The sequence below is a fragment of the Piliocolobus tephrosceles genome, chromosome 14, assembly GCF_002776525.5.
Source record: "Piliocolobus tephrosceles isolate RC106 chromosome 14, ASM277652v3, whole genome shotgun sequence".
NCBI classification, from domain to species: Eukaryota; Metazoa; Chordata; class Mammalia; order Primates; family Cercopithecidae; genus Piliocolobus; species Piliocolobus tephrosceles.
Window position 1 is genome coordinate 90,276,206 of NC_045447.1, and position 24,515 is coordinate 90,300,720.

Below are 24,515 nucleotides of genomic sequence, written 5' to 3' on the forward strand. Positions count from 1 at the left end.
ACCACACATCTACAGTCATCTGATCTTTGACAAACCTGAGAGAAACAAGAAATGGGGAAAGGATTCCCTATTTAATAAATGGTGCTGGGAAAATTGGCTAGCCATAAGTAGAAAGCTGAAACTGGATCCTTTCCTTACTCCTTATACAAAAATTAATTCAAGATGGATTAGAGACTTAAATGTTAGACCTAAAACCATAAAAACCCTAGCAGAAAACCTAGGTAATACCCTTCAGGACATAGGCATGGGCAAGGACTTCATGTCTAAAACACCAAAACAACGGCAACAAAAGCCAAAATTGACAAATGGGATCTAATTAAACTAAAGAGCTTCTGCACAGAAAAAGAAACTACCATCAGAGTGAACAGGCAACCTACAGAATGGGAGAAAATTTTTGCAATCTACTCATATGACAAAGGGCTAATATCCAGAACCTATAAAGAACTCAATCAAATCTACAAGAAAAAAACAAACAACCCCATCAAAAAGTGGGCAAAGGATATGATCAGACACTTCTCAAAAGAAGATATTTATACAGCCAACAGACACATGAAAAAAATGCTCATCATCACTCACCATCAGAGAAATGCAAATCAAAACCACAACGAGATACCATCTTACACCAGTTAGAATGGCAATCATTAAAAAATCAGGAAACAACAGGTGCTGGAGAGGATTTGGAGAAATAGGAACACTTTTACACTGTTGGTGGGACTGTAAACTAGTTCAACCATTGTGGAAGACAGTGTGGCGATTCCTCAATGGCCTAGAACTAGAAATATCATTTGACCCAGCCATCCCATTACTGGGGATATACCCAAAGGATTATAAGTCTTGCTGCTATAAAGACACATGCACATGTATGTTTATTGCAGCACTATTCACAGTAGCAATCAACCCAAATGCCCATCAGTGACAGAGTGGATTAAGAAAATGTGGCACATATACACCATGGAATACTATGCAGCCATAAAAAAGGATGAGTTCGTGTCCTTTGTAGGGACATGGATGCAGCTGGAAACCATCATTCTCAGCAAACTATCACAAGAACAGAAAACCAAACGCTGCATGTTCTCACTCATAGGTGGGAATTGAACAATGAGATCACTTGGACACAGGAAAGGGAACATCATACACCGGGTCCTATTGTGGGGTAGGGAGGAGAGATAGCATTAGGAGACATACCTAATGTAAATGACGAGTTAATGGATGCAGCACACCAACATGGCACATTTATACATATGTAACAAACCTGCATGTTGTGCACATGTACCCTAGAACTTAAAATATATATAAAAAAAAAAAGATACTCCTCACTGCACCAGCCATGAGCATTCGCCCCAGCAAGCACTGCACCTTTTACCTGCTATTGCTGGTTCATCTTTTACCTAGCACTTCATAACTGATTGAATAGCAGCTATGCTTGGGACCATTTAGGATGGTCCCAAAATCCCAACCACTGAGACCACTGTGAGAAAAGCCCTTTGTAACAACTTACCTTCTCTTTGTGTGAGTTTTATGCCAAGTATCTACAGATGTGCAACTCTTCTGCCAGACAGTTCTGTAGGCCACAGACAGGATGGCCCCCCTGAAGGAATGTGCAGGTGATGACATTTCTTTCATCATTTTGGTATTTAAACATGACACTGTCTCCAGCAACAATGAAATGCACTCCTGATTGTTTATGGCATGGCTATAGGTGGAACGTGCTGTGAACGTCTGCACTACATTTTGCTCCATCAACTCTTGTTATCTGGGTTGATATACGAAGAGAGATAACAAGAGTTGTGTGTTAGAGAGAGAACACAGCCACCCAGCGTTGAGCAGGCTGAAAATACTGCCACTGTCAAAATACTGCCTGTGGCATGCGGTTAAACGCACAGTGCTACACCAGGAGTTGCTCAGTTTCGATATATCTGCTAGATCATTCCAACCAGCTTTCTTATATTCCCAGGCTCTGGCTATGCTACTGCCATTTCCTTACTCACTCCAGTTTAAGTCCATCAGCTCGACTCCTTTTTCACCACTCATTTCCTGTATGCAGGCTGTCGTCATTTATCAGTAATAACAGCATTTATTCACCATTTACTATATTCCAGACAAACCCTGTGCTCAGTGCCTTTAAATACTTTATCGAATTTAGTCATTACAACAACTTTCTGAGGTAGGGCTATTTTTATATTTTTTGCAGCTATGGAAACAAGGGTTAGAAAAGTTAAGTAGCAAGCCTAAAACACCACACAGCTAGAAAGTGGCAGAGCTGGAATATGGATCTAGCTTTCCCAGCCACTTATGTACCATAGTCCCTGCTGTAGAGCATTAATGATCTTATCTGTCCCTCCTTTATGTGACACTTTGAAGTTTCCAAAGCATTGTCACAAAGCGTATCCTTTGATCCTCCGAGTGGAGCAGAGAACTAGGCAGGACGTGTATCACTGTCATTTCCACAGAAGTGACTAAGCCCAACGGGGTTTCACCGACCTACTCAAAGCCATGCGTCCACGCCTTGGACTCAGATCTTCTCTTTTCATTATTCCCATAAATATCATGCTTTTTGTTCAGAGAAATTGATTCTGCTGTAATGACCAATGTATAAAATTTCATGGGAGGCCAGATTTAGCCTACTACAAAGATATTTCAGATGGTTGAAGTTTTCCAAAAATGGAAGAGGAGGTAGTGAGTTCTTCCTTTTCAGTATTCATTCAAACACTGAGCAGTCACTGGCTAGACTAGAAAATCATTGAGGGAATTCAACCCTGGGGGCAGAGTAAATAAAGGCTGCTAGAGTAGATGCATTCTAAAGGTCATCTCTCCCTGAGATCTGATGGCTCAATTTTCTGGACACCACTCTGTCCTCACCATTTTGGTTGTAGTGGTTCCACTCCCTCACCCTGGCTTACTGCAGCCATCTCCTGGTTGATTTTTCTGGACTTTGTCTTTCAATTCATTTAGTCTCCCTTGACTAGAGTGATCGTCACCAAAGTTGTGCCCAGCATAGACTTTATCTCTTTCTAAATCTTCAGTGGCTCCCTTGGACCAGCCATACCCACTTGAAGCCCCTCTAATTGATGTTCGTTATCTGTCTACATCCTCTATCCAAGGTCATTTTTTATTTCTCCCAAACTCAGTTTCTACTTCAGTCAACCCAATCATTTACCTGCTCCCAGAGACATCAGACTTATGCTACCTTCACCCCTTTGCTTTGTCTCTCTCTGAAACATTCTCCACTTTCCCTCTTGCCCACTTAGCTACATCTATTCTTTCATGCCTAAGGCAATCTCATTTTCAGTTCAACAAACAAAAACATTGAATGAATTCCTCACACTTAGGAACAATCTTCCACTCGTACAGTGAGGCCACAGAGACCCCAAAATAAGCAAGAGATGGCCCTGTCCTCGGGGAAGAGTACAATCAGAACCAGCTGCTCTGGGCAAGCCTTAGATTTGAACATTTGATTCCACATCGGCTAGTTTTCTTGGTAGTTGATGTGAGCTGATTCTGCCTGTCCCACAAAGGGTAGAAAGTGAGCCTTCTTCCAACACCCCACGCACCATGCAAGAAAATGGTAGGCAAGCAAATAGTTCCAGGTTACATGATTGAGGAGTCTACGATTGCATGTTTGACTTTATCCCCACATTCACTCACACACACACACACACACACACATACACATATGTGTGTGCATGCAGCCCACCAATGATTTGAATTTCTAGCATATTGGAAGGGGGGTGGCATTTAAAGAGAAAATCTCATCTCTACTACTTTCTTGGAAAAGGGGTATAGCAAAACTCTGGTTAAAAGAGAAGAGTCTGAAATCTGACTTCTTGATTTAAGTCCCAGCTCTGCCAACAGCTAGGTGACCTTAACAGGCCACTTAATGTCTCATTGCCTCAACTTTCTCAACAACAAAAAGCAGGTGTTGGGGTAATTTAACAAACAAGCAGTATACAATGCCTTTCTCCCAACAGGGTCAAGTTACTGTAAGGATCAAGTAAGTTAGTATTTGTGCAGCACTCTGAACAATTCCTGGCATGTGGTAATCATGAAATAAGTGTTAGCTGTTCTTATTATTACTAATTCAGTAACCTTGGTCAGACTGCTTAAATTTCCTGAGCCTTGTCTTCCTCATCTGTAAGATGAGAACAATGCTCTCCTCCATAAGCTGGCTCTGAGAATTAGGTGTGAAAATATTGAGAAAGCTTTTCGAGAAAAGCTTCCCTTATCTTTGACCCAAGGCCTGGACTTACACTCCCCAAACAACACAACTACAACTTTCTCTTCTCCCTACTTCTTTAGCCATTTTGCAAGTCTATCATTCATGCTACTGTAGTAAGCCGGTTGTTTTTATTCCATAGAAAATGCTGGCCTCTGACAAATTCATCTTTAGAAAATTATAACCTAAATGACACTAGACAATTGCATAACCCAAAGACTGTTCAAGTTCCCCAAGCCCACAGGCAGCTTTTCCACAGCCCATCCTGGCCCATTTTGGCAAACTGTGAACAGCAGAGAGAGGAATTGGCCCTCCCCAGGAAGAATTGGGGCCTGAGGCACATCATACCATGTAAAATCTGGTTAAGATAAATATCAAGAGCAGCCTTGAAAGCAAAAAAGAAGTCAAAGCAGGTCAGACAGCAGCCGGAGGGAGTTTGGGAAGGGGAGGAGGGCCTGAGTCACCAGCTCTGCCTGAGATGATCACTAGAATCAAGTTTCCAGGGAAAGGCAGGCTTCCTGAGCCGTGGATGCGAAGCCTGCCTAGTAGCTGCAGATGTAAGCCATGGGCTAGGTTTTGAAGGCCCAGGAGCCCACCCCCCTGGGGTCCAGACTTGTTTCTCTGGTTGCTTGTTCTCTAGAGATGCTGCTAAAGAAGCCACCAAGGGGAAAGTGACTTACCTAGTTCAGGAAGGTCCAGTGGCCTCCAGGGGAGACGCTGAGTACCTACTTGCGGTGGGCTTGATAAGAATGGAGAGTGGAGGCCAGGTGCAGTGGCTCAAGCCTGTAATTCCAGCACTTTGGGAGACCAAGGCAGGTGGGTGATCCTTCTCCATAAGGATCACCTGAGGTCAGGAGTTCACGACCAGCCGGATCAACACAGTGAAACTCGGTCCCTACTAAAAATACAAAAATTAGCTGGGTGTGGTGGCGCACACCTGTACTCCCAGCTACTCAGAGGCTGAGGCAGGAGAATTGCTTGAACCTGGGAGGCAGAGGTTGCAATGAGCCAAGATCATGCCACTGCATTCTAGCCTGGGCGACAGAGCAAGACTCCATCTAAAAAAATAAAAAATAAAAATAATAATGGAGAGTGGAGTCAGACTCCAGGGGAGGGTCAGAAGGCACTGCAAATCGGCTCTTCTACCGGAGGGACTGAATTGTTCTAGAGGCCACGTAGACTTTCTAGAGCTGCAATGTTTGTTTCTAGCAAAGTCAGGTTTTTTGCAAGCTCCTCCTCTGTTCTCTACATGTCTCCACAGGACTTCTGTGTAGGACTAGGCTGAGAAGGCAAGTTCTCAGGTCCATATGGTAGAGGGCGACAGAGGCTACAATGTCACTGGTGGAACCAGGCTCTCTATGGCATAGATGGGGTAGAGGGAGGCATGTAGAGCCTTGAAAGGAGATATCAAGGCATTCAGGAAAGGAAAAAAGAGCAAGAATGCATTGAGTCATACCACTCTGAAATGTTTTGATGAGTCAAGCATCCTCTCATGATGTTATTAATGTCAAAGAAACAATTCCTTGGGTTTATATTGAGGTTGCACAAGTTAGCTCACAACCAATTCCTGACCACTGTGCTAAGAGCTGGGTGAAGATCAGTGAGTGTCACAATGTTATGTTACTCTCAAGAGCTTTCTCCATGAGGCAACAAGAGGAATAATATTAAGCAATAGAGGAATAGCTGAGCTGCCTTTCTGTCCAATATTGGTTTACAGTGCCCACAATTTTTTAGCAAGTGAATCCTTCTAGAACTGTGGATTTAGCATTGGGGGTCAAAGGGAAGTTGGCTGCCATTTCCTGAATAGAACTTTGGTGCCAAACAGAACCATGCCTGGTTGACTTCTTAAAGGTAATACAATGGTTAATAAAATTGGAGTCTGTTTTCTTAAGGGATCCCTGAACAGTCGTGGAGAAAAGAAATCCTTTTGAGATATTTTATGTATACTTACTATGCATTTCTTTTTCTGGTTTTTGAGATGGAGTCTCGCTCTGTCACCCAGGCTGGAGTGCAATGGTGCAATTTTGGCTCACTGCAACCTCCGCCTCCTCGGTTCAAGCAATTCTTCCGCCTCAGCCTCCTGAGTAGCTGCGACTACAGGCATGCGCCACCACCCCTGGCTAATTTCTTGTATTTAGTAGAGATGGAGTTTCACCATGTTGACCAGGCTGGTCTCAAACTCCTGACCTCAGGTGATCCACCCGCTTCAGCCTCCCAAAGTGCTGGGGTTACAGACGTGAACCACCACGCCCAGCCATTACTATGCACTTTTAAATCAACCACAGTATGAGAAGGAATAATATTACTTGATATTAGGCAGGAGACAAACAGGGAACTAACAAACTTTGGAACAACTGATCTCATTTTATGAAGCTGAAGAAAGATCAAGTACATGATTCAAAACCACCACACAATAGAAGTGAGTTGAACATTGAGTGTTTCTAAGGCTCTCTCTGGTGTTTGCTCTCTGGTGTTGCTTATCTAAGGGACTGAGTTTTACTCACTGGAGTAGCAACAGCTGAATGTTATTGAGTGCTTTCTAGGGTGCCAGTACGTTTCAAAGCACATTTCGTGGGTTAATGGATTTAATCCATCTGGCCATTTTCTTAGCTGTGATTATCACCATTTTACAGATGAGCTGACTGAGGCTCAGAGAGGTTGTAGAACTTGCCCAAGGTTACAGAGCTAGCCAAGGCAGGGCTGAGGTTCACATCTAGGACACCTGGTTCCAGATACAGGCCCTTCACCAGTCTCCCACCTCTTGGGGGAACGCATGCTTCCAAGTGGGCAGAAGACAGCTCATTGTCATCTGAGCACACAGCGGGAATGAGAGGAATCTCAAAAAGGAGAAAGAGCCATCCTCTCTACTGTGGAACCAGTGAGGTTCTAGTCCTGGATTCCACACTCCGGACAGCCTCAAGTTCTGATAGGATGCAAACCATGGGGAAGGATGCTGGTAGGCAAGGAAACACCTGGGGTCTCTGACCCCTGGATCTGGAAGCCTCGTGCCCCTCCGCACCACATTCCCCACCCCCATCCATACACATGCCGCTGCCCTCACTTCCATTCTCACCTGTTTATGTGCTCCACCTCAATGAGGTGGAGAGGACTGTACAATTTGTCCCGATACCTGCCAAGTAGGGGAGCCCCCACCACTCAGTGAAGAAGCAGGTACAGCCCAAGTGCAGTGACCAGTCCATAGGGGACCAAGGATTCCAAGTTCTGAAACTGACTTGATGAGACTCTGCTGGGGAAAAGCCCCATCTGATGGAGATTCACCTATTTCTGACCGACTTCGACCTCAGCATCCTAAGAAGGGCACAACCATGGCTCTGGAATTTTCCACAGCACAGTGCAGGAAAAGCTGGCTTTGTTCTGGTATAGGGAGGCTGTCTCCAGGGGATGCTAATAATAAAAAAAGAAAGTGTGTAGGTTGCATCCGCAGCCCAATTGCTTTGCGAGATCATTGTGCTCGGTCCAGAGGGTCATAAATTTTAGCTGCCTCATTGCCACCCACATATGCAGCCAATACATTCCTTGGGGGCAGGAGAAAAAGCACAATTTGGGATCCAGTCTGACCAGGGTTTAGATGATGTTCACACAGGGTTAACATTCTGGTGCTTAAATTCCTTGTTTGATCAAATGGAGCTGAGACCACTATGTACCCTACATTATTATCTGAGATTTAATGAGATAACACAATTAAAGAAACAGAATCATAACTAACCTCTGTCATCCATTCTTCTGGTGCTATAGGTCTGTTTTCTCATTTGATTCCCCACCACATCCTATGAGAGAGAGAATTATCCACATTTTACAGAAACGGAATGTCCGGGAAATATGTGATTTGATTAATTTCATACAGCTGGAGAAGGAAGTGACCCCCAAAATGTAACCCAGGACAGGATGACTCCAAAATGTATGCCCTTACCCAATGTAGTTCTTCTTACGACGCTGACCTACAGTAGGCACGGAGCAAACCTTGATTCCCTTCTTTACTTCCACACTTAGTCTTTTTGAAAGCACAATCTGGTCACTCCCCAAAAATCACTGGGCAGCCCGACTAATCAAATGCTTCCTCAGTCACCAAGGGACAGAGGCATCCTGGGTGCCGCATCCCATGCAGACCTGTCACTGGGCAAACCTACGGATCTCTCAGACAGTGTTAATGAGGACGGGTGAGAGACTAAACTGTCAGTTACAAAGCGGCGACCAGCTACTATGCAGCTAGAGCCCCAGGCCTTGGCATGCAGCTCCTCCTCTTTCCAGGGGCTTCTCTTTCCTCTTGATTAGAGATTTGGCTGAAATGTTTGAGCACTTGAAGTCAGGGCATAAAGAAAGAGGAAAGGAGTGTGGGAGAGGCATGATGAGCCAGCACTTTCTATGTGTTGATGCAGAGAAAGAGAAAGGATAATTTGAGGATGTTCCTTCCCATGGGGCAACGGAGCAGAGAAAGTCACACCGCGGCGGTATTTCAAGGGGTTTAAGAGAAGTTATAAAAGCCACGAGGGAGGTTCATTGGGTTGCTAAAGAAATGAAAGAGGATAACAAGTCTCATCCATGTGTCCGTGTTTGAGGACTTAAAAGCTGTAACAAGGAACATTTGGATGGTATTAAGCTCTGTGGGAAGGACTTGGGGCTTTAACTCTTGGTGCATTAGCACCTTTATGTAGTCCAGAAGGTCAGGAAGGCTCTGTGGGCCACGCTCCTGAAAATTTCACCTGCCATCTTCATCACTCCAAAGAGAAAGGAAAAGGCACATCCCTAAAGGCCTGGCAGTGTCGTGCTCACTCATGGGAAGTGCTCTCCCAGCCCTCAGTCCTTTCAAGTCATTCACTTAGTAAGCATCTCCCAAGGGCGACTTGCATCAGGTTGTCGGCGCTGCTTTCCGAAAGATAAATAAGTTATTCTGTCAAATTATGCTCACTTATTTCTGTCAACATGTATGTAAACTTAGATATCGCCTCCCTGTGAATGCATTGGATACTGTATTGCTCTCCCCACTAGGGTGGGCCCTCTGCAGCCACAAATAGAGGAGACAGTTGGAGATAAAATCGTAACTCTGATGAAGAGAGAGACTGAGTGCACTAGCAAACCTGTAGACATTCTAGGCTCACAGGAATAGCAAAAGACAGCCCACTAAATAAAGAGACTGTCAAGAAGCGTTTCACACCTAACATGAGCAGTCATTGGATTCCCATCCACCAACAACGTCTTTCACGATTTTCCTCATCCACAGGTTCAATGAGAAGCTTATTTATTTTTTTGTTTAATTGCGGACAATAATCACTGTCAGGGCTGGGCGTGGTGGCTCACGCCTGTAATCCCAGCATTTTGGGAGGCTGAGGTGGGCGGATCACCTGAGGTCAGGAGTTCAACACCAACCTGGCCAACATGGTGAAACCCCGTCTCCACTAAAAACACAAAAATCAGCTGGGCGTGGTAGCAGGTGCCTGTAGTCCCAGCTACTCTGGAGGCTGAGCAAGGAGAATGGCTTGAACATGGGAGACAGAGGTTGCAGTGAGCTGAGAATACGCCACTGCACTCCAGCCTGGGTGACGGAGTAAGACTCTGTCTCAAAAAAAAAAAAAAAAAAAAAAAAAAATCACATTCAGCCCTTTTACCTCCACCCTACCTCCAGACCCCACCCCTTGGGTCTGGTCTTGCAACCAGCTGTTTAGAAACTTAAAAAAAAATGACACATAAAAATTGTGTGCATTTATGGTGTACAGCAAAATGTTTTGAAATATGTATGCATTATGGAATGGCTAAATTGAGTTAATATATGCATTACCTCACATACTTATTTTTTGTGCATGATGAGAACACTTAAAATCTACTCTTAGTGATTTTCAAGTACATGATACATTGTTATCAACTCATCACAATAAATCTCTTGAACGTATCCCTCCTGTCTAACTGAAACGTATCCTTTGACCAAAATCCCCCCAGTCTTCCCCACCACCACAGAGAGCTGTTACCATCATTGTGGTTGTAAGCTATTGCTGGGGAGCCAGTGTATTTTTTTTTTTTTTGAACAGAATTAAACAACACAGAAAATCCCTGTCCAGACCTTCAACCAAGTTAATTCATTCAAAAAAATATTTCTGAGTTCCTCTTAGGAACTTACAGCCTGATGGGCAAAACAAACTGCTTGTAAAATCTCAGTTTACTTGATACATGGAATTGCCTTTTAAAGAATGGTGGCCATTTTAACAGAGAAAACAAATTTGGAGGGTATAATCAATCGTTGCGTAAATCTGCTTTGTGTAACATGCCTGCTCAAAATTTGTTTGTTTCATAGTAAATTCCTTTCTGATGCCCTTACCTCATCAAGTGGTTGAGATGAGGCATGTACTCGGTTCTTCCTTTTTATAAATAGCAAAGCTACTTGGAACACTAAAGGGGGAAATGAATCCATACCAGCAAATATCGTAGAAAGAGCATGGGCTCAGTCTCAGACACACCTGGGTCACAGCCCAACTCTGCCACTTACCTAGTTGAATGACCTTATGCAAGATTTTTTAATCTCCCTGAGCCTCAGTTTCTTGTTTATAAAAGAGGTTTTTGTCTGGATTAAGTATTACATAGAACAGCACTTTAATACAGTAGGCGTCCATGAATAGGAGCTTGTATGATTGCTACATCGCCACTACATTCAGGTGTGTTGGCCAAGACTTCACTTTGGATACACTTTTTTAACTGCTTAACTGTGGTCAAGGGCCAAACGACGGTGGAAACTAGAAAGATCAACTCTTAATTCTGCCCTTTGAACAACGTGTAGGCTGAAGGAAACTAAATATTTGTGTATGTGTTGGAGCCACAATTTACGATCCATCCTTTTGGCAGGAGTGCCAACCCATGAGGTTGCCAGAGTAGCATTTCAGAGCATCTGCACAAACCCCACAGATCAATGCCAATGCCTGCCTGAGAATGAAAAAGCAATGGGACCAGGAAGGATAAGTCTTGTCAGTCAAAGAAAGAATATGCAGGAAGGACAAGGGCAAGTTGTCCTTGAGAGAATGGGATAGAGAAGAGATTTCCTCCAGACACCTCCAGGGTAGGGATGTAGAACCCTCCTTCTAGCTGCCTAATGTTCATTCTGTCTTTAGTGCATCCTCGAGGAAAGGAAGAAGACAGAGTTTTCCATCTGCCAGATGTCTCCCTTATCCTGAGTTCTATTCATATATCAATTTATTTCCATTATCACAGGAGGTCTGCCAAGCCTCACTCCAACAGACTGGCTCCCAAGATGGTGGATTGGTTGATACCCTTTGGACCCATCCCCAAAAGACAGGCAATACTGAAATTTTTTGACTAAAATAAAGTATTGGCCTGCTAAGCCAAAACCTGTTTGTGTAGACTTAAAAAAAAAAAAAGGGGGGGTAGCATATTCATAACATATATTTACCATTTTAACTATTGTTAGTGTGTAGTTCTGTGGCATTAAGTGCATTCACATTGCTGTGCAACCATTACCATCATCCATCTCCAGACCTTCATCATCTTCTTCCACTGAAACTCTGTAGCCATTAAATAACCCCTTCTTTCCGCCTACCCTTAGGCCCTGGAAACTACAATTCTACTTTGTCTCTATCACTTTTACTACTCTAGATACCTCACCTAAGTGAAATAATACAATATTTGTGCTTTTGAGACTGGCTTATTTCACTTAGCATGGGGTCTTCAAGGTTCATCCATGTTATAGAGTTTGTCGGAATTTCTGTCCTTTTTAAGGTCAAATGACTGTGTTGACTTAAAGATGCTGCAGTCTCAGTTGATGGCCTCATAGTTTGAGTCTTGCTATAAAACTTCATGCTTAACAAGGCTTTGAAAACCAACTTATTTCATTAGTACATAAGTAGCTGAAAGTGTTGCTGCATATTTATTGTAGCTGGTGAAAAAAACATAGACGTTTTAAATAAAAATTATCTTCACAGAATGGTGTCTTAAGTTGGAAACTGTATGTTGGCATCCTTGCAAAGACATAGTATTATTTGATTAACACTTGTGATTGTAGAATCATTCATACTCTATGATTTCTGGCATCTGAGTGACAAGGCACATAAATAGGCCTCACAGGGAGGTCTACAGATAATTTCATACCCCAAGGTTACTCACTGAAATAACCAGATCAGAAATCAAGCAACTGAATTCTCATCAAATTCCTTCCACCCTCTCTTACTAATCATCTTGCTAAAAAGTTTTTAAACTCGCATCATAAACTATCAGATTTATGTGTTGATTAGTTTATTCAGTGGACGTATTTATTTGCTAGAATTCTCTAAGTTAGCTGTAATCAATAAAGAAATATTATGAGGTATAAAAGAAAGTATAGCATTTGTTCAGGAGAAATGAGGCTCTTCTGGCCATGTAAACCTTAAAAATGATTACTTCAATCATATTTTGTAACTGTGGGTGTTGTGATACACGTTCACTTATTCTGGAAGACTTTATAACGTTTGCTTAGAATCTGGACTTGTTGACAGTATTCTACAGTGTTATCAAGAGATGGAATAAGCACAGTAAGCCACTCATAACTTTTTAAAATTTGTAAGTATTAATTTTTAAGCTGTGTCTTCAACTTCTAAGGTAGCATTCCTCTCCAAGTGACTACACTTCCTCAATGTCCTTTGAACCATTATAGCATAGGATGAGAAAGGAACTGAAGGGGGAATGGAACATTTTTGATCACAGGAGAAAAATGATCTGGAAATCATAACAACAGATGAAGATGCCAGAAAGAAGAGCTTGTAGGATGAGGTGGAAAACAAAATACTGGCCCCTGAAGGCTCTGTTAAAAGTGACTTTTTGTAAGAATTTTGTATATCATCCCTGTCATAAACATTCAGCTTCATTGTGCAATGAAGACAGATGACAAGAATTTGCTGCTCCAACAACCAAAAAAAAAAAAAAAAGCAAGTTCTCTGTGTCCTTGGAACCTGGTTTCTTCAGTTCCAAACATGCAGTGAAAACTTGTGCCTGTAAGAGCTGGGGGCAGTTGTTTATGTAACTATTTGAACATCTACATAAATATGAGCATGGGAGAAGCTTCCTCTATTCTCATCAGCTGTTCTAATGTGAAGAGGCATGCAGACGAGAGACATGCACAGTTTAGCTGTCTTACACTGACTCTCTTACATAAGCTTCAAGGTCATGAAGTTTTCACCATTTTGTTTCCAAACAGTAGGAGGAAAAAACAAGTTTTACGAGTACCTTATCAGGGTGGGGAAAGGGCTGGGGAAGGTTTTAGGTTAGCAGAAAACTTCTGTAGATCAGACAAGGATGGGAGTTTGGAGGAAGAGATTAAAGACAGAGGAACTGGTGGAGAAATATCCTGAGGAAAGAAGATTATACCAGTAGATGGGGAATTGACAATAGCCAGGAAGAGAGGCAGACCTTTCTTGGAGACAGAAGATAAGTAAAAAGCCAAGGAGGAAACAGAGATGACTTTTGACATTGAGAAAAAATAAAAAGAAAAAAGCCAAGGGAACTCAGACATCTTATTGCAAATGAGAAGGTGTCTCCTTTTGCAGGAGAATGGGTGGAACTTGGGCTTTGGGATGGCTTGGCCTACCCCAAGTGGGGGAGGCAAGGTAGAGATTGGAAGAGATGAATGAAGGGATAATCACGCAGTGATAGGGAGTCACCTGGGATGATGTAGACTCATAGTGGGACATAAGAACCTGTGCTTGGAGGATGTATTTAAAATCTTGGAGATGGGGTAATCTTTTGTGGTCATTATATCTAAGGCAGCACATTGTGAGTGCCAACAGAGGCCACTATAGTTGAGCAGATTGAGGACATGCAAAGCCAGGGTATTAAAGCCACCTACTGGTTTATGGAAGCCAATGAGAAGGCAAACAAGAGATACAGAAGAGAATTCAAAATTTTCACTGTTATATCTTAATAACCCTCAACTAACCTAACGATGCCTCATCTGTGTGATAAAAACGTTGGGCACGGACATGATATAACTTTCAGAACCTTCTAAGTAGCATTTGACTTAGCAGAGCAAGGTGTTTTAGTTTAAAATCCTATCCTAGCATTGGATCTGATACATCATGGAAATGAGGGTAGATGAATATGAGGAGGTGGAAGAACCAAACCACTGTGTCCATTCCTATAGGCACCGATGTCAAGGCAAAGTAATTGTCTTTGCCTCTGGGTCTAGCAGAGTCCTGTGTACACCTTCTGTTTTGGTTTTCAATCTGGCCTGAGGAAGTAGAAGTCCCTTGGCTAGTAATTGGGTTATAACTATCTCTTTATAAATCATTCTCATAAAATCTTTGAGAACCCACAAGCAGGGTCTTTTTAATTTATACATTCCTACATCTCCCTTAGTTGCTGGCATGTATGTAGTGTTAAAAAATATATCCATCACGGTGAAACCCCGTCTCTACTAAAAAATACAAAAAACTAGCCAGGCGAGGTGGCGGGCGCCTATAGTCCCCGCTACTCGGGAGGCTGAGACAGGAGAATGGCGTAAACCCGGGAGGTGGAGCTTGCAGTGAGCCGAGATCCAGCCACTGCACTCCAGCCTAGGGGACAAAGCGAGAGTCTGTCTCAAAAAAAAAAAAAAAAAAAAATAAATATATATATATATATATATATGAATAGATAAGTTGTGCTCTCTAAGAGTCTGCATTTCTCTAGAATACAATTTTTGTAGGGTTTTAAGCTTCTATGAACCTCCTCCATTCTTGTTCCACTCAGCATATTTTTTTGAAAGATACATAGATATCATCTAACTGTAAACACAAATTGTTTGCACTGGCCCCTGTAGGCAAGGTCTACTTCTTCCCCCCAAGCCTGCCCTGGGTCCTCTGCTCTTAATTTTGCTGGTACCTGGACTGATAATCACCCTGCCCAATTGATTGTGCCTCCTACAACAACAGTGGAAGCCATAAATAAGAGGTGAAGTGGAGGAGCCTGGATAAATATAAAGAAGGCTGTATAACTATGATAATGCCTATAGTAAGTGACACAGTCTCAGCTTGAAATCACCACTCCTGCTAGATGGAGGTCACAGCTTGTTTCTGTCTTGGGACTACTGGTTACCAAGAATGTAACCAGTCCAGTCAACGCCTTTGTGTGAGTTAATAAAAGGTGTCCCTCTACAGAGGCAGAGGCAGCCTACACCAGAGTGCCTGGCATGGTGAAGCAAATGGGCTGGATGTCAGCCTCCACTGGACCATTTTGGGTGGGTAGGCACCTTGTGCAGTGAACAACCTGCATACCTGTATTCTTTGCCCCTGCTAGTTATGCACTCTTTTGGGCCTAGGTCTCCTGGGAGGTTTCCTACTCAGTCCTGAAGTGAGAATCACAGTCCCAGTCCCATTCTAAAAATTGTATGTAAGTTTCCCAGTCCAAACTGTACCTTGGTAACAATGAGGCGATATAGAGGAACAGAGCCCAGGGTGTGCAGGGTGTGCTGTGATTACATGTTTGCATCACTTTGAACAAGCACTTTTCCCTTCAGTTAACAAAACGAATAGAATAACTCTACATGAAAGGCTTTTTCTGCTATATAAAGGCAGACTCTAGTTGTCTCTTCACATTCATCTTTGGGGTTTAGTGCTAGCAAGTATAAATTTACATATATAAGATTTACTTACATGCTAGCTGTACCAGTCTATTGAAGTGATGGGGGTGGGGGAGAGGGGGAGAAAGAAGGATGAATTTCCTTCATTTCCTCACCAGTCAAGTCTAGGTTTCCAGGACTCTTTTCAATGCAACTGTGCTAAATCAGGCAATGAGTCTTGGCGTTTCAGTGGGACAACTTGATCAAACCCTGGGCGGATCCTGAACCCCACCAGCTGGATCTCAGATTGACAGTGTTCAGACATGGCTTATGGGGGCTGTCAGAGTTGGAGGGGTCGAGGTCCAGTGGAGGTTGTGTCTCTGCCAAAATCTGAAACCATATTTTCTGAGCATGACCGGTTTCTAAACCAGAAAAAATGGCTCTGTCGATCTGACCAAAGAAGCCTGTCAATTTTTTTTTTAAGACAATAGCAGGTTAGGATGAGTGCAATGAGGGTTGGATTCAGTGAGTAGAGGCCCATCTTTAAATCCATGAGATTTACTTTCCATGAGACTGGCCCCCCTTTGCCACCTTTGCTGTGGGAGTAATTTCTTAAAATATTTCCAAGAAACTTGTGAGGTTGGATTTGCTTCTGTTGCAGGGCCCCACATGTGTTTTCCCTTGGGAAAGATAAAGTTTCCAATTACAGGAAGAATTCCCTGGCTATTTCTTCACTATTACTCTTTCAGAGTGAGATGTAGCTTACAATTGCCCAACGTCAGCCAAGACTCAGCACCCATTCTTGACCAGTAACCACGATTCCCGCACCTCTACCCCATGGGCTGTCAGTCTGAGAGCAGCCAGATCTCTGTGGCTGCCTGAAAGCAATGCAGACAACATTGGTAAGACAAGATCTAGGTGGGTCCTGCTCATTGCTTGACTTGAACCAAAACTATAGCGCCCTCTGTGGACCAGGAGACCTCAGCTTTTAATGGGAAAGGCAGTAGGAGTTCAGTAAAGGGGTCCGGTGGGAAGCCCCGCTTGGCCTTCCCTACTTATCAAATCTGTAACACATGTTGACTAGATTCAGAAACATGTCATTGCCTCATAACTTTTTGAGGTTCCAACTTCTGGGGCCCCCAGGAGAGGAACAGTTGTTATGATAAGATCAGGATTTGGGACTAGCAGCTGAAGCCATTCAAGGCCTCTCCTCTCTGTGTTGTCTGCATTGCCTTCAGGCAGCCACAGAGATCTGGCTGCTCTCAGACTGACAGCCCAGGCAGCCTTGCCATGTAGAAATGAAGTAAACAACTAGATTTTGTTCCCCAGGAGAATACGTTGATGACCATGGCCACTGCCAGACCTGTGAGGCCTCATGTGCCAAGTGCCAGGGACCAACCCAGGAAGACTGCACTACCTGCCCCATGACAAGGTAAGTGGCTTCTCGGGATCTCCCGGTGGTGTGAGCTCATGGATTGCAGGGTGGAGACAGGAGGTGCTTACCACCTTAGCGGCACCCCACGGGCCTGCAGTGAGAAAGAACCAAACTCCTTCCCACTCCAGAGATATTCTCCTTGGTCTGGGCACAGCCCAGCTCTGTAGTATCCTCTTCCCATGACGCCCAGTCCCCACCACAGGGACCAGTTCCCTGGACATGGAACAGATTTCCTCACCAATGAATAGGGTGCCTTTGATGCCACTTTTGATGCCTGAAATCTCATCCTTTTCTGTACACCCATTCCTCAATCATCATTTCCATCTGCTGGTCAAATACCTACTTATTTCTGAGTCAGTTCAAAAGTGAACTGTTCTTCTTTTTTTTTTTTTCCTGAGACAGAGTCTCACTCTGTCACCCAAGTTGGAATGCAGTGGCGTGATCTCTGCTCACTGCAACCTCCAACTCCTGGGTTCAAGCAATTCTCCTGTCTCAGCCTTCCTAGTAGCTGGGATTAGGCACCCGCCACCATGCCTGGCTAATTTTTGTATTTTTAGTAGATACGGGTTTCACCATGTTGGCCAGGCTGGTCTTGACCTCCTGACCTCAGGTGATCCACCCACCTCGGCTTCCCAGAGTGCTGGGATTACAAGGGGCGAACTGTTCTTAAAGGCATTTCTGACCTCTTCTCAGTAAAATTAATCTCTTCCCAGCAAAAATTAACCATTTTTCTGTCTCTTTGCTCTCTATAAGCTTCCATAAGAGCACCTGTAGCCTTTGAAGGTTTTCATTTACAAAGCTATCTCTTCATCAGACTGTAAGCCACTTGAGATACTCATCTTTGATCTCCAGTACCTACCACAGTTCTGGGATACTAGTAGACACTCAATGATGTTTGCTAACTGAGTTAATGAGGGAATAGCAAGTATGCAAATGGAATAAGCATCTTTGCTAATACACTGGGAATTTCTAATAAAGAAAGTTGGAGGCCTGTTGTATTTTCATTCAATGCTCCTCTGAGCCTAGCACTGAATATTTGTTGGCTGCTGAGTGTTTCAGTGAATGGCCTCATCACTGCCCTTCCCAATGCAAAGGAAGCAGGTCTCTTGCAGGCAAGGGTGATGAGGCTGCTCCAGTGGCAGGCACTTTGCATCTCTGGGATGGACATGCCCTCTGCTTTGCATAATCGTCATTTTGTCCTACTTCTGCAGGACTGTAATATTCTTGCAAGCAGGTGCTGTGATGTGTTTGTTCCTTTATTCCCCATAGTGATCAACACATAACAATTCAATAAATGTGTCTTATTGAACTTGATGAAGTATGTAATCAATATCATAGGTTTGGCTCTCCAAATAGCTCCCTCAGAAAGAGGAAGGAAGAAAGGAAAGAATGAATAAGAGAAGGAAAAGAGGAAAGAAGGAAGGAGAAAGGACTGAAGAAGACACAAAGGAACAGTTTCAAGAATTTTTAATGCTAACCATGAGCATATTTTTCCAAGTGTCTCTTTAAAATAACTCTGCCTCTAAATATTGAATTTGCTTTAAAAAAGCATCAGGACTTACTCTAAGATACAGGTAGCATTCTCAAAATGAGGTTCTGTTTTTTTCTCCAATTCCCCACCACACCAACGATCAAATTCCAATGCATGTGTGGATGTCTTTTGAACTAGGAGAATATTTGAACATTTGTTTAGTAAGGCAGCCACCACCCTTCCTTTACAATTTTATGAACCACTGGGTTTAGCTCCTTAAAGACAATTAAAAACCTGGAGAAACCAAGTGCCCTCTTTGCCACTGTATTTAACATGCAAAGCTCTGTGATGCTGGGGTCCTCATTGCCCAAAGTAATTTCCCTGCCCAGTCCTGAAGGAGTTACAGAGTCAGTGAACTAATTAAAAACATTTCAAAGTTATCTCTGTTCTGACCCATGCTCAAACATTTTGTTTGATCTATTTCTATGAATTCAGACAAAAAAAAAATCTTCTTACTAGATTTCATTCTTTTAGAGTATTAAAGCACTGAGAAATTACACTAAGTGCCATTGTAATGGCTTTAATTAGGCCAAGTCAACAATCAGCAAAGAGGACAAGCTAACCCTGACATGCCATCTCTTTCATTACAGTTCATGTCACACATACATCCTGGGGCCTTCTGGAATACTCAGCGCCGATGTTAAGATCATCTCTGCCCAGCTGTTTAGCACTTGGTTCCACTGCATTCTCCCTTTCTTTCAGGCCTGTTCGGTCTGGAATGGTTCACTTCCTATGAAAAGGTCAAGAGTTGGCATGAGCTGGGGAGAGAAGCTCTTCCCCTGCAGAGATGAGCTTGCCTGGGCATCTCAGGAATCCATGGATCGGATGCCTGGTGGTCCCAGAGATGCCTTGAGTTGGCTTTAAGGAAAATTTTCATCAGCCCCATTTTCTACTTTTATAGAGCAAAATATCTATTCTCTTCTACTATGGAAAATTTGTTGGTGTCTGTTGAAAACAGTGGCCATTTGTAAAGGGATTTTTCTTCAAGTTTCTTAGCAATATTTTGGGGGGAGTTTGGAGAATGTGGGGTGGGTCGTGGTGACATAATTCAGTGCCTTCACTTAAGCATAACTGTCTTCCCTATCTTTCTATCTTTAGAAATAATCATCCTCTTACAAAAACTGGAGATGTCGCCTATGCTTTTGTTAGGGTGGACGTGGAGGGAATGGTTTCAAGCATGATTATGTGACTGATATGTTCCTAAAATCAAGTCAAAAAGACAGCCCCTTCCCTATTAAACATGGAAGGTTCTATTTCTGCTTCTTCTCCTATTTCTGAGTGGTTTTTAGTGGTTCCCATTAATCAGAGATCACTTGTCCCAAAACAAATGATTTCCCCCCCAAGCCAATCTGTCATCTCATCTTATGAAACATGGGTCCCCAAACTCCAGGCCATGAACTGGTATTGGTTCATGGCCTATTAGGAGCTGGGCTGCACAGCAGCAGGTGAGCAGCAGGTGAGCAAGTGAAGCCTTGTCTGTATTTATAGCCACTCCCCATTGCTCACATTACCGCCTGAGCTCAACCTCCTGTCACATCAGCAGCAGCATTAGATTCTCACAGGAGTGTGAACCATATTGTGCACTGCACATGTGAGGAACCTAGGTTGCACACTCATTATGAGAATCTAATGCCTGATGATGTGTCACTGCCTCCCATCATTCCCTAGATGAGACCATCTAGTTGCAGGAAAACAAGCCTAGGGCTCCCATTGATCCTACATTATGGTGAGTTGCATAATTATTTCATTATATATCACAATGTAATAATAACAGAAATGAAGTGCACAATAAATATAATGCACTTGAATCATCCCAAAACCATCCTCTACATCCCCATTTGTAGAAAAATTGCCTTCCATGAAACTGGTCTGTACTAGATTGTTCTCATGCTGCTCTGAAGAAATACCTGAGACTGGGTAATTTATGAAGAAAAGAGGTTTAATTGGTTCATAGTTCTGCATGGCTGGGAAGGTCTCAGAAATCTTACAATCATGACAGAAGGCGAAGGGGAAGAAAGGCTCCTTCTTCACAGGGTGGCAGGATGGAGAAGTGCTGAGCAAAGGGGGGGAAATCCCCTTATAAAACCATGAGATCTCATGAGAACTCACTCACTATCACGAGGACAGCATGAGGATAACCGCTCCCATGATTCAGTGACGTCCCACTGGGTCCCTCCCATGACTTGAGATTATGAGAACTACAATTCAAGATGAGATTTTGGGTGGGGACACAGCCAAACCAAATCACAGTCCCTACTGCCAAAAAGGCTGGGGACCACTGCTCTAAGAGATAAAATGATGGTGTACTTCATATCCCTTTCTCAACTGATTTTAGCAAGAAAATAAACCCCCAGAATAAACTTGCCCTATTCTCCTTTTCAGCAGAACATCAAATAGCTTCCTTGCTTAAAATCCTCAGAAAGTTCTTCCATAGTTTTTCTTATGGAAAGATTTTGGTTTTGTTTGTTTGTTTGTTCATTTTAAACTAGCCACATCCAGACTATTCCTTGAAAAGTCTTCTGGCTCAGTAACTGGTGCCAGGGTGGGGCTGGGATATTCCCCCTTTGGCATTAGCGCCATCCGCTAAAAATCTAGGCTGGGAGCACAGGCATCTCATTCTATGCCATGGTGCAGGGGATCTGTTTTGACATGGACAGCCAGATGCGTGTCAGTGTCTGTTTAGGACTGGGACTCACGCTTTGCAGAGGGCCAGAAGGATTGTTTATTCAGTGGTGCTGGGGATGGTTAACAGAACATGAGGGCCTGGGAATCCAAGACAGAGGTGGACTTCTGTCTCAGGTTGTTGGCTTGAACCCCATTCTGCCTCCAAACAGATGCAAATGACACAGACTTTCAGTGTGTGGGAATGAATGAGATGGAAGACTGCAGGTGACATACTATTCAGGATGCCTTGCCCCACCCAACTTTCCTCTAAACCTGGGATTGAAATGGCCCATCCCTCAGTTCAGGGTTGGTTCTAGCTCTGGAAACAGTGAACTTTAAACAAGCCAGTGCCAATACGGGAACAAGCTGCTTGAGGCCTACAGCTGACCTTTCATGTGGTGTCCAGCTTAAGTGGAGAGGAGTAGCAGACAGAAAAAGACATCTTTCCCTGTCTTCGCAGGCCCACTCAGATGTCCCAGGCCTGGATGGCAGCATTATGCTCACGGGAGCACGTGTATGCTATGTGCTCAGTGAACCTCACAATTGATACATTAACTATTATTTTAAGGGAGTGTAAGAGATGCCAATTTGAGTGTAAGAGATGCTATGTTACCTGTATTACATAGGAATCATTTAGCGAATTCCACAGTAATCCAGACTGTCACTGAGCAGCGGATCTCGAAGACTGCTCACCAGACCAGCAGCACTGGCATCATCTAGAATGTCAGAAATGCAAATTCTCAGCTGCCTCCCCTTAAGACCCACTAAATTAGGAACTCAGGGTGTGCAGCCCCCAGCTCATTTCATCTATTCATATTACCTATCTGACTCTTGCATTTGATAAACATTCTGTATTTGTCTGAACAGAACACTTGGGTACAATTTACTTAATCACATTTGCTCTTATGATTAGTTTGCAAAGAATAATGAAGCAAAACTATAAAAATATTAACGATGACATTAGGATATATATTGTATATGTATAAAACCAAAGTTTTAGAAGCCCATATACTAACTCGTCAGTAATGCCCTTTGTAGCTGTTCACAGAAAGTGTTCATGGTCAGAAAATAGAGACTCCAGTCCTCCATATCTCAGGAAATGCTTGCAAAACAAGACACTCAAAATCAGAGTTCATTGATTACTTGCAATATACACAGGCCGGGCTTCTAAGTAGCACCCGAGCTACAAAGCAGTGTTTTGTTCTACTCGTCAAGAGCCCTTGGAGCTGACATTTCCCTTGCAAAGCATAAACATGCTGATAGATAAAGGAAGAATATTTTCTCCAAGGCCTCTCTCAGAGGCCCACTGAGTGTATGGAAAGTTTAGAAACCTCCATCTGACTGTTGGCTGGGTTTGGTTGGGGCCTATAATACGGACTTAATCCCTGTGGGCACCAGTTAGCTTGTTTGGAACCAGATTCGGGATTGTTTTCCCAGCCAGTTTCTGGCATGCTGGCTGTTAGGTCCAAATCTTGGGCCAAGGATGGGTACATGACTAATATTTTACATGTTCTAAGATGATCACTCCCAGTCATCCCCCTTGTTTCTGGAACAATGAAGTCAAATCTGCACAGCAAACATGAAAACCACATGTTCTGATACTTAGGGCCACTCTGGAAAGTCACCCTGATGAATTCTAAAAGTCTGCTTTTCCTCTAGGATTCTTGATGCTGGCCGCTGTGTTTCAAACTGTCCCTCACGGAAATTTGAATTTGAGAACCAATGCCATCCATGCCACCACACCTGTCAGAGATGCCAGGGAAGCGGCCCTACCCACTGCACCTCCTGTGAAGCAGGTGAGAGGACTGCTGCTCCTCCGTCTTCCTGACCCCAAACCTGTTCCTCTCCTGATGGCCATCATTTGGTTTGACCCAAAAGCCTTGTGTCTGGGGTTGAGGGTTAAGGTCAGACAGCTGTTCACTGGAGAGCCTGGACAACTTTGAACTTTCTGCTTATTGTCAGGACACAAAAAGCTTGTTCACCTTATTTGGGTGTAGACTTGGTGCCCTTGAAAAGATGAGAAAGCAGCTAAGAGACGCCTTTCCAGAGAAGGACAGACAAGCATGAGGTCAGACATGAGATAAGACAGTGAAGCTAAGGTTTGTGGAAGTACAAGTGAAAAGCTAGGGAATTAAGACAGACACGTTCTGTCTTTAAGGAAAGTATTGTATTAGAGGCTGTGTGTGAGTCTTCTTGGAGCTGAGGTATGCCACTTAGAAGTCGCCAGAGCTCAGCAGAGCAAGGTCATCATTTCAAATGATTACAAATGTGACCTTTGTGTCCCAGATTTACCTGCACTAAAAGTTTCCTACTGCCATTGGATTCTATTTCATGCTCTCAAGGGTTCTCCACACTCTGACCCTTGACTCCTTTCCAGCCTCAACTCATAGGCCTGTCCCCTACTGACCTCATGTGGGCCAGATTCATATTTTATTTTTTTCTATATACTACTTTTTAAATTTGAGCCAAATTTAAAAACTGGGACATTGCAGATAAAAACTTGAGGGTTTAATGTCTATTGAAAATTCAAAAGATCCACCACCGGACCTGCATTTCCCAAATCATTACCTGGAGTCCAAAAGAGGCTGCTCTCCATCTCTCCCCAGTCCCCACCAATCCCAGTTGTCTCACTGATCCTGAGGCTGTCAGTTACCAGCGTCATCATCCTTAGATCATTTTTCTGGTGGAAGAGAATTATTGATCTTTATTTAGTCTTCCTTGCAATAAACCAAGAAAAATGAAGAACACATTAGAAGTACCAGGCATTTGCAGGAGATCAGGAGATAACACATTTCTGTGTATAAATTAAAATTATTGCTTTGTGTTTCATGTGTCAAAATAAGACAAACATCTGTCGTATTTTACCTCTAGACTGCCTTGTTCTGTTTCCTTCCTCATCTACAAGATGATGATCATGCTTACTTCTTTAAGAGTTTTTATGAAAATTAAATGACATGAAATGAGATAAAACAATCAAGCATTTAGAACAGGGCTAGCCACATGGTGAGCACTTAAAATATTAACTATTACTATTTTTATTATCATTACTGTTATTGTTTGTAGCTGCTTACTCTTTTGGGCATTTGAGTTTCTCTTGCTCCTAAGACTTCCACTTGTTGTCTGGCTGACGTCTTCCTATTCCATCTTA

At 43.2% G+C, this 24,515-nt stretch overlaps 1 protein-coding gene across 2 annotated transcripts in view; it reads left to right on the top strand.

Annotated features, from left to right (window-relative positions):
- PCSK5 (proprotein convertase subtilisin/kexin type 5) overlaps positions 1 to 24,515 on the top strand; it is a 475,536-nt gene that overhangs the window by 329,514 nt on the left and 121,507 nt on the right. For both annotated transcript variants that reach the window (XM_023213308.1, XM_031934085.1), the window contains exons 21-22: positions 17,067 to 17,169; positions 23,027 to 23,163. In XM_023213308.1, the coding sequence (XP_023069076.1) occupies positions 17,067 to 17,169; positions 23,027 to 23,163 (240 nt within the window). The remainder of the gene's footprint in view (positions 1 to 17,066; positions 17,170 to 23,026; positions 23,164 to 24,515) is intronic.